Source organism: Phocoena sinus, chromosome 11 (assembly GCF_008692025.1).
Source record: "Phocoena sinus isolate mPhoSin1 chromosome 11, mPhoSin1.pri, whole genome shotgun sequence".
Lineage (NCBI taxonomy): Eukaryota > Metazoa > Chordata > Mammalia > Artiodactyla > Phocoenidae > Phocoena > Phocoena sinus.
The window spans coordinates 48,642,492-48,658,980 of NC_045773.1; the positions used below are offsets into that span (position 1 = coordinate 48,642,492).

A 16,489-nucleotide genomic window follows, 5' to 3' on the forward strand; every position below is an offset into this window, starting at 1 on the left:
TCAGAATTTGAAGGCAGTTCTGCTGGACTCAAGAGTTGTAACCCCCATCACCACCCACTACACGGCACCCTGTCATTCACAAGCACTTAGCCTTCCAGACCAGCTCTGGAGACCTCCGTGCCCCTTCACACAGCCACTGGACAGTATTTCCCTCTATTCCATCACTTACTTCCAACACCACCATGCCTCCACATACACCACTGTCCCTGAGACACTGCCAGTTCTCCCTGGGCAAGGATTTTATGGGCTTGCTAAATGATTGCTTGATGAGTCAATGAAAATATTTCCCCTTCATCATCAGACAACCCTCTGAGGATGGCTGGATAATTATTATTAAGTAAAGAAAGATGAAGACACCAAGGTTCCCAGAGAAGTTGAATGACTTGCACCAGATCACCAGGAAGCCTCAGACCTCTGGGGATAGGATGGAACTGAACACCCTGACTCCCAGGACAGCCCCTTCCAGTCCCTGTATTTCCCTCTTCTGACCTACATTACCAGGCAGTTAAAAACATCCTTGTCGGGCTTCCCTGGTGGCGCAGTGTTGGGAGTCCGCCTGACGATGCGGGGGGCGCGGGTTCATGCCCCGGTCCGGAAGGATCCCGCGTGCCGCGGAGCGGCTGGGCCCGTGAGCCGTGGCCGCTGAGCCTGCGCGTCCGGGGCCTGTGCTCCGTGGTGGGAGAGGCCACGGCAGTGAGAGGTCCGCGTACCGCAAAAAATAAACAAACAAACAAACCCCCCCAAAAAAATCCTTGTCAAAGAGCTCCCCCATATACGCATCTGCAAAAGGGGCTCTGTGTTACCACCAGATGGGCCAAATTTAGACATTAACAGGAGGCCACCAAAGGAAAAGGTGGGAAACTCTGGGTACCAGATACAATAGCCCCCTGGATGCAAGGAAAGGAACCATCATCAGGCAAGAGCCTCTGACTAACGAAGCCCGTCCAAGCCCCTCACAATGACCCCATGTCAAGGCAGAGGCCCCCTGGAAGCCCAGGCTGGTGGAGACACACCCACCCTCTCTGGAGTCTGTGGTATTGTGGTTCCACTGATCAAGACAGCCCTTTCTCTCCCTTTATTGTCTTTAGAAAGAAGCTAAGACATTTAATCAGCTCCACATGTAACCAGAGAAAAGCAACACACCTGCCTGAAATATTCAAATATTTAGGAAAACACAGGAGGGAAATTTCCCTTGAACTGGTTAAAAGGGGGATGAGAGCAGCCAAGAGTGAGATCTTGGGACAATGAAGCAACTCTCCATTTTGTTTTGCTTTTCTGAGCATTACACCCAAGCACCATGCCACCCATTGGGCACTGCCGAAGGCACCCAGATGAGAAGTTAATGGCCTGGGCACAGGGCTCCATCTGCTAGGAGGCACCTTGTGAAAATTCACACCAAGGCACTCTGCAGGCGCAGGCTACCCAGTGCTGATGATATAGCCCTACTCTAGAAATGTCTGATTGGGTTCCCTAGAATCAGATCCTGAGATAGGAATCCCTAGGTAAGTGTTTTATTGGGAAGTATTCCTAGGAAGAAACTGGTAGGGGAGTGAAGAAGTGAGTCCACAAAGAGAAGCAAACCCAGCAATGACCCCTGGAGATCAATGTGACACCACTCCACAGTGGATTTCTACAGACAGAGTATGTCACACCTGGCTGTGTCCCAATCAAGGGCAAGGGAGCGGGACTATATACACTCCGGCACCCAACAGGCATTGGTTAGGGGCTGCCCCCAGGGGAGATGGCAACTCCCAGGCCCGCCTTGCTCTCAGCTCCTTCAGACCAAGCAGACTCCAGCAGCCCCAACAAAGACGGTCATCCTCCAACGAAGGGGAGGGGCTGGCGGCTGGGGGTGAAAGCACCCAGGGTACCAGTGTGCACAAAGGGCTCTGGGGGGACACTGTGTCACACTGAAGTACCTGTGACAGTCCAGGGTCCAGTATTCCTTTCTCCAAGTTTTGCCCAAAGCCTGACCATGATAACGCTGACTCCATCTCAGCTATTCTGCGGCCTCACAGGGTTCTCACATTTCTTTGAGCTCACCATAAATGTACCTGGCTCAAAGACCTTTCAGACCTTCATGGAATGAGTTACAGAGCATCTTTCAGATATCATTTTCTGCCTCTCTGTTCTTTTTCCAGGGAAGCATTTTCTGGCACCACCCAAAGCAATCCAAATATTAAACTGAAATGCTTTTATGAAGTTGGGCTGCCAGGCAAACCCAACATCCTTTTCCTCTTTTTTTTTTATAAATTTATTTATTTATTTTTGGCTGAGTTGGGTTTTCGTTGCTGCGCACAGGCTCTCTCTAGTTGTGGTGAGTATGGGCTACTCTTCTTCGTTGTGGTGCATGGGCTTCTCATTGTGGTGACTTCTCTTGTTGAGGAGCACGGGCTCTAGGTGCGTGGGCTTCAGTAGTTATGGCTTGCAGGCTCTAGAGCGCAGGCTCAGTAGTTGTGGAGCACAGGCTTAGTTGCTCCGAGGCATGTGGAATCTTCCCAGACCAGGCCTTGAACCCGTGTCCTCTGCATTGGCAGGCGGATTCTTAAACACTGTGCCACCAGGGAAGCCCATCCTTTTCCTTTTTTTCTTTCTTCCTGGGGCCCCTGTTTCCTGCTACCTTGCCCCTTAAGGATAAGCACAATGCTTGGCTACTACTCTAGATGCCCCATTCATTGTGATTGTGATTGTCAGCTCAACACTAGCCAACAGATTACCTCTGTAAGCAGTGACATGGACTAATTTCACAGCTCCTAACACAACCATAAAGGCCCAGGACCACCTAATGCCAAGACAATCAGGAAGGAAGGACCCAGCTTCAAGTTGGCAGCTGTGATCTTGGACAACACAGCAAGTAAATGAAAGGAGATGGAATCCACAGGGAAGGGGGTAAGACAGAGGGAGAACTAATGTTGGAAATGAGTAACAGCGGAGTTCTCTCCACAACTTCTCCTCACCCCCCACTCCCAGCAGGCGGATACCCCGAAAAGGTGTCTCCAGACGCCTCTGCCCAGCCCTGCATAGTCTTCTTCCCACCTCACAACGCCTCGCCCCCAGAGCCAGACACCCAAGGCAGTATAAATGCGGTCCTATATTTGAAATTATTGATGGGATATTTCACGAACTCATTTTCTTTTTTCTGTTCATGCCCAAATGCTCTGCCTCTAGCCTTTTCCCCTGTAGTCTTTAGTTCTTCTGTGTGTTTCTTTATCTAGTTCTAAGGAGAATTTCCTTTCCTTTAGCTGGGTCACAAGAGCTGTGGAAACCTGGGTTTAAATCCCAGCTTGGTCGCTATTAAGCCATGTGACCTTGGGAACCTCTGTTTTCTCATCTGACAAATGGGGATAAATCCACCTTCCTTACAGGTCTGTGGAGAAGATGGATGAAATGAGGTCAACTCTAGGTAAAGCACCTGACATGTCGACATGCTCAATAATGCCCGGCTCCCTCGCGGGCGCCTTCCCTCTCCGACAGCCCCACCGCACCTCCCAGGATGCCCCGGCGTTTCCCAGGCCGGCCCCTCTGGACAGCGAGGGACAGGAACCCAGATGGGGACAGCGTTAACCCCGACCCCGAGCAGGCGAGTCTCAGCTGGTGTGGCCACACACACACACACACACACACACACACACACACACGCACCGCGCTTGCTCCGGGTACCCCCGCGGGACCGGCACTGAGGCCCCACAGCGCACAGAGCGGGGTCTCGAGTCGGGGAGACAGAAGGGCTTCCCCTACCCCGGCGGCGGCCCCGACCTGGTGGGCGCCAGAGCGCATGGTACTTACCCGGGGCGGGCTGAGCAGGGCAGCTGGGGGCGGGTCGTGCGGGGGGCGGCGGCGGGCGCGGGGCGGGCGAGGCGGCGGGCATGGCTCAGAGGCCCGGGAGCTAGGCGCAGGGCTTGGAGGCGCGGGGCCGCGGTTCGACGGCTGGGCGAGCGCGGCGCGAGCGGCGAGGAACCCGCTCCGCCCTCTCTCCTCGTTCCCTCCCGCCGCCCGCCCCGCGCCGCGCCGCGCCGCGCCGCGCAGCGCCGGGCAACAGCCACGGGGAACGTCTGTGGGGGCGCCGGCTTAGCAACAGCGCGCCGCCCAGCCTCTCTCCCAGCACCCGCACCCGCCCCGCCCTGCTCCGCGCGCCGAGCCGGGCGGGGCCCGCTTTGAACTTGCTCACGCACCCCCAGTCTTCTCCAGGGAGCGCCCGAGGTGGCCCTCGGGGACCCCTCCGCAGCCCGCCTCTGTCAGATCGCAGGGCGTGCCTTAGAGCCAGGCGCGGTCGGGCTTTGAAACTGAGCCTCGCCCACGTTCTCTGTGGGTGGCGGACCAAAGGCGTCCCCAGGACCCGGGAAGTCCTCGCCCCTCCTGGTCGTTCAGAGACCAGGCTTCCCTCACTGATCTCTTCCTCCTACCCCATCCCCGCTACGCTCACACATTGACCCTGCAGCCGTCCTATATCCTGCTTGCCCCACAGATTCAGAGAACTGCTCACATGCCGTCCACACCCGTGACCTCAAAGATACAGCCTGCAAACCTCCTTCCAGCCTCACGTCTTCCTGGTACCATCTAAAAGCTGCTCAGTGCCCCTTGCGTTGTTCTACCCCTTCCAAGCCCACCACACGTCTAATCCTCCCATTTGCAGATACATCCCCCATATCTGCGGTCACAATCCCATCTCCTCAAAGACTAGCTCCCAGGCCTCTCCTGGGAGAGATGATTAATGCAGGGAAGACCATGCCCATGTAGGGGAGCAGAATTTGCCACCCCAAACGATGTCTCTTTGGGATATTATTTTAAGCTAGTTATTTTCTGAGAAACAGCAGACGTGGGAAAATCTCCGAAAACCAAGTAGGAGTTACCCCTGTGTAAGAAACATTTACATTTGTAAAGGAAATCTCCATTTATTAGGTGTCTCCTTCACTGTACCTGGAAGAGGAGAAGGACCAAATCTCTCAAAATTCTTTTTTTTTCTTTCATTTCTAAGTCTTTCCTGAGTATTGTCACCTCATTTCTGAGTTTTTCTTTTTTTATTATTATATGAAACATATATTGTTATTTCTCAACATTTTTAAAAGGCCCTGATATAGAGCAAGTATTATTTTCCAAAATTATTTGAGCACACAGTTATATTAATATATCATGAAGAAATGGTTCTATAGAAGGAATAAATGAGAGTTCATGTGCAAGAACTAAGGAAAGGTATTTAAAGACATTTCCCCCCGCCCTTTGGTCCACTCTGCGAGGCTTGTGGGATCTTAGTTGAACCCCAGACCTCGGTAGTGAAAGCACGGAGTCCTAACCACTGGACGATCAGGGAATTCCCTAGACATTCTAATCAATGGAGAAAGCAATGACAAACCTGCATCACAACCTTCCCCTTGTTTACTGTGCTTTTCATGGTAACCTCTACACCCTCAAGATCCTCTTTTGTCTTTAGGTGAGGATGGTGTTTAAGGTGAGGGCTTCAGCCATTTAGAAAGTTACTCAAGTTTTTCTGGGGCTCTCTCATGTATACATGTTATTAAACTTAGCTTCATTTTTCTCCTGTTAGTCTGTCTCATGTCAATTCTGAGACCAGACAGAAGATCCTAGAAGGTAGAGGAAAATTTGTTTCTCCCCAACACCCACATCTCCACGTGGCCACTGACATGATTACAGCAATGGTCTTGACATTGCCTTGATCCATCAGGTCACAGAGTGGGCTTGTCTGATGTTGGTGCTCTGTGAAATTGTTCACGTTCTGCAGAACACTAAGACTGAGGCCAGGTCTGCTCCTGTACGTCAGGGTCTGTCTTTCTCTTCCTCACACGTAACAAGAAGTCTAGGAGAAGGCTATTCCGCGCTGGTTCAGCATCTCAGGGGTAACCTTAGGTATGAATCTCTTTCCAGGATTCCACATGGTCCCCTTCAACATATTGCCTTTTCCCCTCAGACTCAAGACTGTTGCCTCAGGGTCACAAAATGGCTGCAGCAACCTCTGGAAGCCATTGTGTGCAAAGGAACTTCTGCTTGCAGCTGGTTTGATAGCCAGACAACCCAAAGTGATCATCAAGGACCATTTTCAGCAATCCAGTTCACCAACAGTGAACAAAATGACAAAGGACCTGCCTCCCAGTCGCTCCCCTCTAGTCAGGGGAGGCAGGTAATGAAATAGCAAGTATGGTGATAAATGGTGTGGAGAAAACAAAGGAAGGAGAAGGGAATAGGGAGTGGCGACTGTTGTTATTTTAAGTTGGGCAGACAGGAAAGGCCTCACTGACAAGATGATATTTGAGCAAAAGCCTGAAGGAAGAAACTATTTGGAAATTTCTCTTGGAGGTAAGTGCCCCTCAGCTACTTAAATATTTCCTTTTTAGAAGCCATTGCAGCTACTCTTCCTGGCCCTATGATTTAGGAGTAAACAAAAGTTTTAAAAACTGAGTTTTAGGGAAAGGTTTAACTCTCATGGAGGAGAATTCAGATGACTTGTATTTTCTTTCTTGAAAAGCAGCAGTTCAGCAATGTTTAATTACTGACTAGATAATCATTTATATGTTCATTATATACACACATTAAACGTACAAGGAACAACTTAGCTCAAGTTATCAGGTTACCTCCCAGCAGTGAGGGATAAACGTGATACATCTTTTTTTTTTTTTGGCCACAGCGTGCCATGCAGCGTGTGGATTCTTAGTTCCCTGATCAGGGATCGAACCCATGCCCCCTGCAGTGGAAGTGTGGAGTCTTAACCACTGGACTGCCAGGGAAGTCCCTAAACATGATACATCTTCTCGAACACTGGAAGAAAATGCTAGTTACCTACTCCTATTCTCCCTTTCTGACCTAGTAACAGACCCCAATTTTAAGCTGACCAAACTGCAACCTAGAATAAAGAATAGATTTTCTAGCCTCCCTTTGTTACCGAACCAAACTAGGGTCTGCTCACCCACCACGCAGCAAAGAAAATCTACTGACACCAGATTGTGATGAAGGAAAGTACAGTGTTTATTGCAGGACACCACACAAGGAGAATGGGCAGCTCATGATCAAAAGACCTGAACACCTCCATGGCTTTTAGGGAAGGGTTTTCAAAGGCAACATTTGGGATGAGGGTTGCAGCTCGTGGACTTTCTTCTGATTAGTTGGTGGTAAGGTAACAGGGTGATGTTTCAGGAATCTTAATCATCAACCTTCTGGTTCCAACCCATCTGGGGTCTACTTGCTTGAGGTCAGCATGTAGTCACCATCCTCCATCTGGGTAGTTGGTCTCAGTTTCTGCAGAACAATTTAAAGATATGCGCCGGTTCCTTGCGCTCGGTGGCCATGGCGGCAGCAGCAGCAGACATTAGCGGCCCAGCTGCTAGGATCAGTTCCCTGGGTTTCACCATCCCAGACTTCCTTCAGGGCGCCCCAGGAAGCAAACCAAGATGGAGTATGAGTGGAAACCTGACGACCAAGGGCTTCAGCAGATCCTGCAGCTGCTGGAGTCCCAGTCCCCCGACACCACCATCCAGAGAACCATTCTAGAAACTGGAACAACTCAATCAATATCCAGACTTTAACAACTACCTGATTTTTGTTCTTACAAAATTAAAATCTGAAGATGAACCCACAAGATCATTGCGTGGTCTCATATTGAAGAATAACGTGAAAGCTCACTTTCAGTATTTCCCAAATGGTGTAACAGACTTTATTAAGAGTGAATGTTTAAACAATATTGGTGACTCCTCTCCTCTGATTAGAGCTACTGTAGGCATTTTGATTACAACTATAGCCTCCAAGGGAGAACTGCAGAATTGGCCTGACCTCCTACCAAAACTCTGTAGCCTGTTGGATTATGAAGATTACAACACTTGTGAGGGAGCATTTGGTGCCCTTCAGAAGGTTTGTGAAGATTCTTCTGAGATTTTAGATAGTGATGTTTTAGATCTTCCTCTCAACATCATGTTTCCTAAATTTTTACAGTTCTTCAAGCACAGTAGTCCAAAAATAAGGCCTCATGTTGTTGCATGTGTCAATCAGTTTATCATCAGTGGAACTCAAGCTGTGATGTTGCACTTTGATTCCTTTATTGAGAATCTCTTTGCATTGGCTGGTGATGAAGAACCAGAGGTACAGAAAAATGTGTGCCAGGCACTTGTGATGTTGCTTGAAGTTCGAATGGATCGCCTGCCTCCTCACATGCATAATATAGTTGAGTACATGCTACAGAGGCCCCAAGATCGAGGTGAAAATGTGGCTTTAGAAGCCTGCGAATTTTGGCTTACTTTGGCTGAGCAACCAATATGCAAAGATGTACTCATAAGGCATCTTCCTAAGTTGATTCCTGTGTTAGTGAATGGCATGAAGTACTCAGATATAGATATTATCCTACTTAAGGGTGATGTTGAAGAAGATGAAACAATTCCTGATAGCGAACAGGATGCAAGGCCACGTTTTCATCGATCAAGGACAGTGGCTCAGCAGCATGACAAAGATGGAATTGAAGAGGAAGGTGATGAAATTGATGATGATGATATAATTTCTGACTGGAATCTAAGAAAATGTTCTGCGGCTGCCCTAGATGTTCTTGCAAATGTGTATCGTGATGAGCTTTTGCCACGTATTTTGCCCCTTTTGAAAGAATTACTTTTTCATCATGAATGGGTTGTTAAAGAATCAGGCATCTTGGTTTTAGGAGCAATTGCTGAAGGTTGCATGCTGGGCATGATTCCATACCGACCTGAGCTCATTCCTCACCTTATTCAGTGCCTCTCTGATAAAAAGGCTCTTGTGCGTTTCATAACGTGCGGGACTCTTAGCCGCTATGCACACAGGGTAGTCAGCCAGCCCTCAGACACGTACCTGAAGCCATTAATGACAGAACTGCTAAAACGTGTCCTGGATAGCAACAAGAGAGTACAAGAAGCTGCCTGCAGTGCCTTTGCTACCCTGGAAGAGGAGGCTTGTACAGAACTTGTTCCTCACCTTGCTTATATACTTGATACCTTGGTCTTTGCCTTTAGTAAATACCAGCATAAAAACCTGCTCATTCTTTATGATGCCATAGGAACGTTAGCAGATTCAGTAGGACATCACTTAAACAAACCTGAATATATTCAGATGCTAATGCCTCCACTGATCCAGAAATGGAATATGTTAAAGGATGAAGATGAAGATCTCTTCCTTTTACTTGAGTGCCTATCTTCAGTTGCCACAGCCCTGCAGTCTGGCTTCCTTCCATACTGTGAACCTGTGTATCGGCGTTGTGTAAACCTAGTACAGAAGACTCTTGCACAAGCAACGCTGAACAGTGCTCAACGAGATCAGTATGAGGCTCCAGAAAAAGATTTTATGATAGTGGCTCTTGATTTACTCAGTGGCCTGGCTGAAGGACTTGGAGGCAACATTGAACAGCTAGTAGCCCGAAGTAACATTCTAACACTAATGTATCAGTGCATGCAGGATAAAATGCCAGAGGTTAGACAGAATTCCTTCGCCCTGTTAGGTGACCTGATAAAAGCTTGCTTCCAGCATGTTAAGCCTTGTAGAACTGATTTCATGCCAATATTGGGAACCTACCTAAATCCAGTGTTCATTTCAGTCTGCAATAATGCCACAAGGGCAACTGGAGCAATCTCCATTCAAATGGGCATAGAGATGCAGCCTTATATTCCTATGGTGTTGCACCAGTTTTGCACCAGACCCAACACACCAAAGACGTTGTTAGAGAATACAGCAATAACAATTGGTCGTCTTGGTTACGTTTGTCCTCAAGAGGTGGCTCCCATGCTACAGCAGTTTATAAGACCCTGGTGCGCCTCTCTGAGAAACATAAGGAACAATGAGGAAAAGGATTCAGCATTCTGTGGGATTTGTACCATGATCAGTGTGAATCCCAGTGGAGTAATCCAAGATTTTATATTTTTTTGTGATGCTGTTGCGTCATGGATTAATCCAAAAGATGATCTGCGAGACATGTTCTGTAAGATCCTTCATGAATTTAAAAATCAAGTTGGGGATGAAAATTGGAGGCATTTCTCTGACCAGTTTCCACTTCCCTTAAAAGAGCGTCTTGCAGCTTTTTATGGTGTTTAATCTCATACACTTATGCTACAGTCCCATAATTAGGGGTCCTTCAGTCTTGGAGACTATGAGGGAGCCTCTGCACCCAGGGAAGATGTTACCCTTTACAGGGAGGAAGGGTAAACCAGTAAGGAATACAGTACAGTCCCAGCCCTACTGGGAGGGGCTGGAGGGAGCTGTTGCCGTCACTGTATTAGGTCGCTGTTGGGAAACGTTTTAACATCTGGAGCCTTTGTGGGTGGAAATCTGTCTCCAATTATGACGCTGCACTAGATGTGAAGAGGCAAAAAAAAAAAAAAAAGAAAAAGTTAATCAATCTACTCACAAAACAATACATTCTGGAATATTATGGGGAATTGTACCAAAACAAGAACCATATAAATGATGCATAGGGATGAGAAAGAGGAAAAATTCTATAGCACAATAAAGGAAACCTAAGAATGGGGATTAGAAAACAGTAAAGTTTTTTTTTAATTTAAAGGTTTTTATAAAATTTCCCACATGATGGGGACTTGTTCTTGCATACTGATGAAGAACTACACAAATGAAAGCTAATAAGAGCTAAAATCAGCTCGCCCACCCATAGTAGAAGCAGGTTCTTGGAAGTTGCGATTTAAGGTACCCCAAAACGTTGGAAATAAAACAAAACAAATTTAAACAATGAAGCACCCTGTGAAATGCCAAATGAGTCACTCCTTTTACCTCTGTGGGATGGGCAGGGAGGGAGGAATAAATGGGGTTGGACATATCAAACTAAAGATTGACATCTTGACTTTGCATTAAGACATTAATGTAGTGGATATAATTTGATGGTTGTACTTCATTAGATTTAATTTCTCGGCCAAGAGGTCATTTTTTTTTTTCATTGTTTCACTGTGCCTTTAACCTTTTATTAAAACAAATTTTTTTTTTTTACATCTTTATTGGAGTATAATTGCTTTACAATGGTGTGTTAGTTTCTACTTTATAACCAAGAAGTCATTTTTAAAGTGCAGTTTAAGGTTCAGGCATGCATTCTGGCTCATAGGGATTGTAAGTACTTTAATTAGTGGGAAAGTAGCATGCTTGCATCACATAGAGTGAGATTGGTATTCAGTTACCTCTGTTGCGCCAGTTTGTGTTGCAGTTTACCGATTCAATATAGCCCTGCAGTTAAAATTCCTTTTTAAGATTTGTGGATTTTATTTTTATTAAGAATACAGATATAAAGTACTGTGGTTTACAGCTAGGCCTTGAAATATCTTTTTAGGATCTGTTAGGAATAAGACTGATATTGTATTGTGTGTGACCTGCACAATGTGGAAAGCCGATATGCCCGTGCAACATCTTTGCCTCTGTGCTGTCAGTGTGATGTGCTTTCTGCATGGCTATATACTACTAGTGATTTTGTCAAAACTTCTAAAACTTAAATTACATGGTAAAGGATCTGTAAGAGGCTGCATAAATGTTAGTTGGCACATAAACACAATTGTAGAAGTTGAAGACAGGATTGCTATATTTCAGTGTTTATTCCCACTCAACATACTGCCTTCTAAGCTTTCTTTTTTTGTTCAAAGCAGGATCTTAAAGATATGTTTAAGTTAATGGATGTAAGGCAGGGTTCCTACACTGTACTGGCACATGTTGGTGGCCCTCTGTGCCCTAGATATATGCACACAGGGTGCAAGTAAAAAGCTACAGAGTGAAAGTTGGTTTGGATCCTCTTCGTTTCATTTGTTTAGCTTTTCTGTTATTTTTCTCTACTTACATGTGTTCCTGTGAATAAATCATTGTTAAGTTAAAAAAAAACAAAACAGATATGCGTCAGATTGTTATGTATATTCCTTGAGGAGGAACCCCGGGCTCTGTTTTATCATTGAACTATTGTTTAAGTTATCCTTACTTTTCTTGCTTGACGGCTTTTCCTTTGTTTCTGCATGCCCTCACGTCCCTAATTAGTAACTGCTTGAGTCCGCTTTGGAACTCAGGAAAAGCCTAGGAGACTAAAGCCTTTTTCTACAAACAAGAAACAGGGGACCCAGGGGACTTTTGTATCTGGAAAGGGCCCACAGGGACCTGCTCAGTGTTACCCTCCCCCACCTTTTCTTTAATACTCCTCCATCCTGAGGGGTACAGGGGCGGGAGAAGAAAGGGAATAAAGCTTTGGATAGAAACTTAGCAGGGGAACTCCGTTTTAGGGGGACTCAGTTTCACTGTCTACCTCTCAGCCCTCACCTCCTGCCAGTCCCCCAGGGAAGCTCTGGGCTCCAGCTAGTGCAGATTCCTTGCTTTGTCTCGGGCAGCATCTGTTTCCATCCACTGCTCCATCTGCCCCCGTGCAACCCTTACTCAGTCATCATCTCCTCACCCTAAGTAAACTGCCAATGCACGATTCAAGCCCTAACTCCCTACCAGCAGGAAGATAGGAAAGTAGGGTGTTTGAAATGGCTGCATCGTGGTCAATCTGGTTTCCCTCTAGTACTGACAAGTGACCCAGTCAGTGGCACATTCCATTCAGCCGGTGATTCCTATCGACCTTGAAGTTAGTCAGAATGCCTCAGTTGGCTTCAGCAGACTCATCCCATTTGACCCAAGTCCACTCACTCCAGTAGACTTCTTTCAACAAGGAAGTCAGGGAATTCCCTGGTGGTCCAGTGGTTAGGACTCAGCGCTTTCATTGCTTTCAGCTGCTGGGGCCCAGGTTTGAACCCTGATCAGGGAACTAAGATCCCGCAAGCCGAGCAGCATGGCCAAAGAAACAAAAATCAAGGAAGAAGTCGAAACTCTTGCCTAAGATAAAATGAAGGCTTTCCTGTGGAGGACATTGATGCATACGATCACTCTTCTCACTCTGGTTCAGATAACTGTGTGTCAGCTGTGTGTAGACATGATTTCAGGAATATATCAAAGATACGATACCACTTTTTCTGGATACAAGCCCCTGCTTTTAAACGAATCGGTTTATTTCCGACGTCTGCTAAACTTACCATCTGGGCCCTCCCGATGCCCAAGAATATGGCACTCGGTGCGGTAAAAAGCAAGATGCAGATAATTGTTTCTGTATTATAGCAATAAAAACAAACTCATTTGCAAAACTACTGAATGATCTTCAAATGTGGAATGGTAGTAAAAGGTAAGTCTGAAATATTCTCCAGCCCTTACGGTATAGTAGCAGATTCAGGGCAAGATTTCAAGTATCATAGGACATGACATTCTCAGAACACTGCCTATAATTAGGCATAAAAGCTAGAAAAATTGGGCTTAAGTCTGAAAAAGATAGACTGTAGTACAAAAATATGTGTAATCTCTCTTGAATTACCAAACTTGCCCTCAAAAAAAAGAAGAGATAATAAGTAAATGATATCCAGTCCTAAGATTCCAGAATAAAACACATAGGCACACAGTTAAAGCTGTACATATACACAAGCATGTTTGCAAAATGTGATGTATGGTCCATGCCTATGTATGGGCCACACTGAAACTGAGCATGTTATAAAGAAATTCCTCAGTTAGGGCTCAAATTGTCTTACATAAAAATTTTAAATAAATATATTAGTGATTCAGTTGGCCTCAAATGAATTCTTCCTGTTCGTCTTAGTATCATATAAAGGATAGAAGTTCACCTTGGATATGAGGGCCATCCTCAAAGATAAACAGAAACAAAGTAGACAGACCTTTCCTGATTCTTAGATTTAGCTGAAAGTTGCTGCTGTGGGACAGGGGTCTGCAAACTATACAGACAGTGCAGCCAAATCTGGCTCGGTGCCACTCTGTGTAAATAAAGATTTATTGGAATACAACCATGCCTATTCATTTACATATTGTCTATGCTGCTTTTGAATAGTTGTGACAGAGACCATATGACCCACAAAGCTAAAACTATTTATTATCTGGTCCTTTACAGAAGAAGTTTGCAGACCCCTGCTGTTGTGTCGGCACATTCTGTGTTCTGTCTTTGGATGAAATGGAGAAGTGCAAGCCACCAAATTTTCCTTCCTTATGTGTTGAATAATGATGAGAACTGTTTTGGAAAAAAATTAAAGTTTCTCATTCTCAGGTTTGCGACAGTCATTTTGCTTTAATCTAACCCTGTTGGCGTCCAACCCACTTGGTAGATTTAGCTCCTTCTCTGAATATTCTTAAAATCTCTACCAAGTGGAGAAGCCCAGTATGGGAAGAGAGATGAACATTTCTGAACCATCTATCAGGAGCCTCCACGGAGGGGCCCCTCTTTTAAAACCCAGAACTCTGTGAGATAGGGTCATTTTTGCCATTTTTCTGAGGCTGTCTCCTGTTTTTAAACACTTGAGAAAGCCGAGAATCAGAGAGCTTAAGAAGCTCAGCCAAGGTCACACAATAGCATAATAATATGCAGAGGCAGAATTGGAATCCAGGTCTGTCTGATTCCTGTGCACATGCTCCTTCCACCATACCTTACTGCCTCATCAATGTATTCATTTATTCACTCAGTGATAATCACTGAGCACTTTGGGGGTATCTGCTATGTTCAGCCATTATGTCAGACCCCGGGGGCACAAAGATCACGAAAAACAATGAAGAGGAATTGACCAGGGTCACATTTCAAATAAGATTGATGTGACCTCCCCCAGGTCAGAATCCCCTCAATCCATAATTTAATTTAAAAAATTAAGAGTATCCATACCCTTATGAAAGATAGTTCCATGATTATATCTTCCTAAAAGATCTAGTGTTGACTAATTAGATTGTAACCCTGAAGTATAAGCATAATAGATAGACTGTTGACATCATATCAGAGAAGTTGCCTGGCTCATGAATTAAAGCAATTTCTCAAACCAATTTAGTTTTTAAAAATCTAGATTACCTTTGAATTTCTATTAACCACAATACCAGACTTAATTCTGGTGTCCTGTTGGCATGGTACCCACCAGACAGTGATGACCTACATAGTCACTATTCCCTAGTCTCTCACTTGGGTGTCATTATTTCTGCAATGTAGTCTTGGGCAATTTTTTTTTGTCTAACGTTGAAGATATTAGAAGTTCATTTTACAATCTTGACAGAGCATCTTTAATTTCCAACAGCTGCTCTGGTTACTTAAGGGATGATTATATTATTTCTTTCCACTGAATCTTCATAGCTGTATGAAGCCTTTCATAGAATCCTCAAAGTGGTAAAAAAAAAAAAAAAGTATTATACACATTGCAACTCTAAATAGCGTTTTGTATGTAAATAGTGAAGATTCCAGTAGAAACAGCAAATGTGAATCTGTGCTGAAACAAGTGACTGGCGTGTGGTTTCACACAGTCAGAAAGGTTGCTTGTTTTAAAAAAGCAAGTAGGATGGGAATTCCCTGGCAATCCAGTGGTTAGGACGTGGCGCTTTTGCTGCTGAGGGCCCGGGTTCAATCCCTGGTTGGGGAACTGAGACCCTGCGAGCTGGGTAGTGCAGCCAAAAAATAAAATAAAATTTAAATAAATAAATAAATAAAGCAAGTAGGAGCCTCAACAGTGAATATGTGAAATCTGATCATCACTGCATCAGCAATCTACTGACCCCTAATGCTCAAGAACTGTCTATCTTGAAACTGTCAAACAGTCGGCAGGAAGTTATCTATACATTTGTTATTCTCAAACTGAGCACAGTGACAGAACCACAGTTACAGGTAAACCAAATCCTCCCCACTCACCCCAGAATAAGTCACATATTCCAGTGTGAAACTGACCAACTATTAATTAATGGCTGAAAAAAAGACGAAGGCTCTCGTGTATCACTCCACTTTGAACTCCTTATAGCAAAAACAGGAGTAAGTATCTTGTAAAATCAACCACAGTAGTCGGGACAAAATTATGCCTAGAGACAAAGCAGAGATGGTTATTGGCAAAAGTCCTTACCAAATGACAGCATAGGAAGTCCCGTAAAATCGGTGGGACATACAAGAGGAAGGAGCAACCTGTATTGTGTGTGTGTGCATGATAGAAGTTTCTTCAACTCAGATTGGGACAAAACACTGCAAAATGTAATCTAACTGTTGACACAAGCATGGCACATACACAAGGGAGAAGCGCTCAATGACTTTCATGCAGCAGGAGGAGAGATTGTTTGCGCAGCTCTGTTGTAAACTAGAAAACAAGTGTTGGGTCCGGGTTAATGGAGCATCAGCCACACCTGAAGCAAAAAAGAGTCTTTCTGTACAGTTCAGGGCCTGCTGCTGCTGGCCAGTCCATACATAGCTTTATTGACAGAGGTCAGGCAGTGGTCATCAACATGCCATCTGGTTGGGGTATCATGTCAAGGGAGCCACTGAAAATCACGAGCATGATCAAATCACAGCGACTTAGCCTCTGCCCTCTTGGCATGCTGTGAGAAGAAATGGGCAACAAGAATCTGTTTTGCATGATTTATATGAAACATACTCAAGTATGATGGCAGTCAAGAAGAGGTGTGCTTCCATTAAATTATGGAGAGGAGGATGAGGTTATAATAATGGTTTTTT

At 45.4% G+C, this 16,489-nt stretch overlaps 1 protein-coding gene and 1 long non-coding RNA gene across 2 annotated transcripts in view; one reads left to right on the top strand and one right to left on the bottom strand.

Moving 5' to 3' along the window:
• The window catches only part of LOC116762296, a 29,426-nt gene extending 17,650 nt beyond the window's left edge, over window positions 1-11,776 (bottom strand). The window contains exon 1 of the long non-coding RNA XR_004352238.1: window positions 11,645-11,776. This is a non-coding gene — a long non-coding RNA (uncharacterized LOC116762296). The remainder of the gene's footprint in view (window positions 1-11,644) is intronic.
• On the top strand, window positions 7,392-10,172 carry LOC116762295 (transportin-1-like). Its single transcript, XM_032649102.1, is given in 2 exon segments — window positions 7,392-7,495; window positions 7,497-10,172. Coding segments are annotated over 2 exon segments (2,649 nt in total). The 5' UTR covers window positions 7,392-7,397; the 3' UTR covers window positions 10,048-10,172.
• Window positions 11,777-16,489: the final 4,713 nt, after the last annotated feature.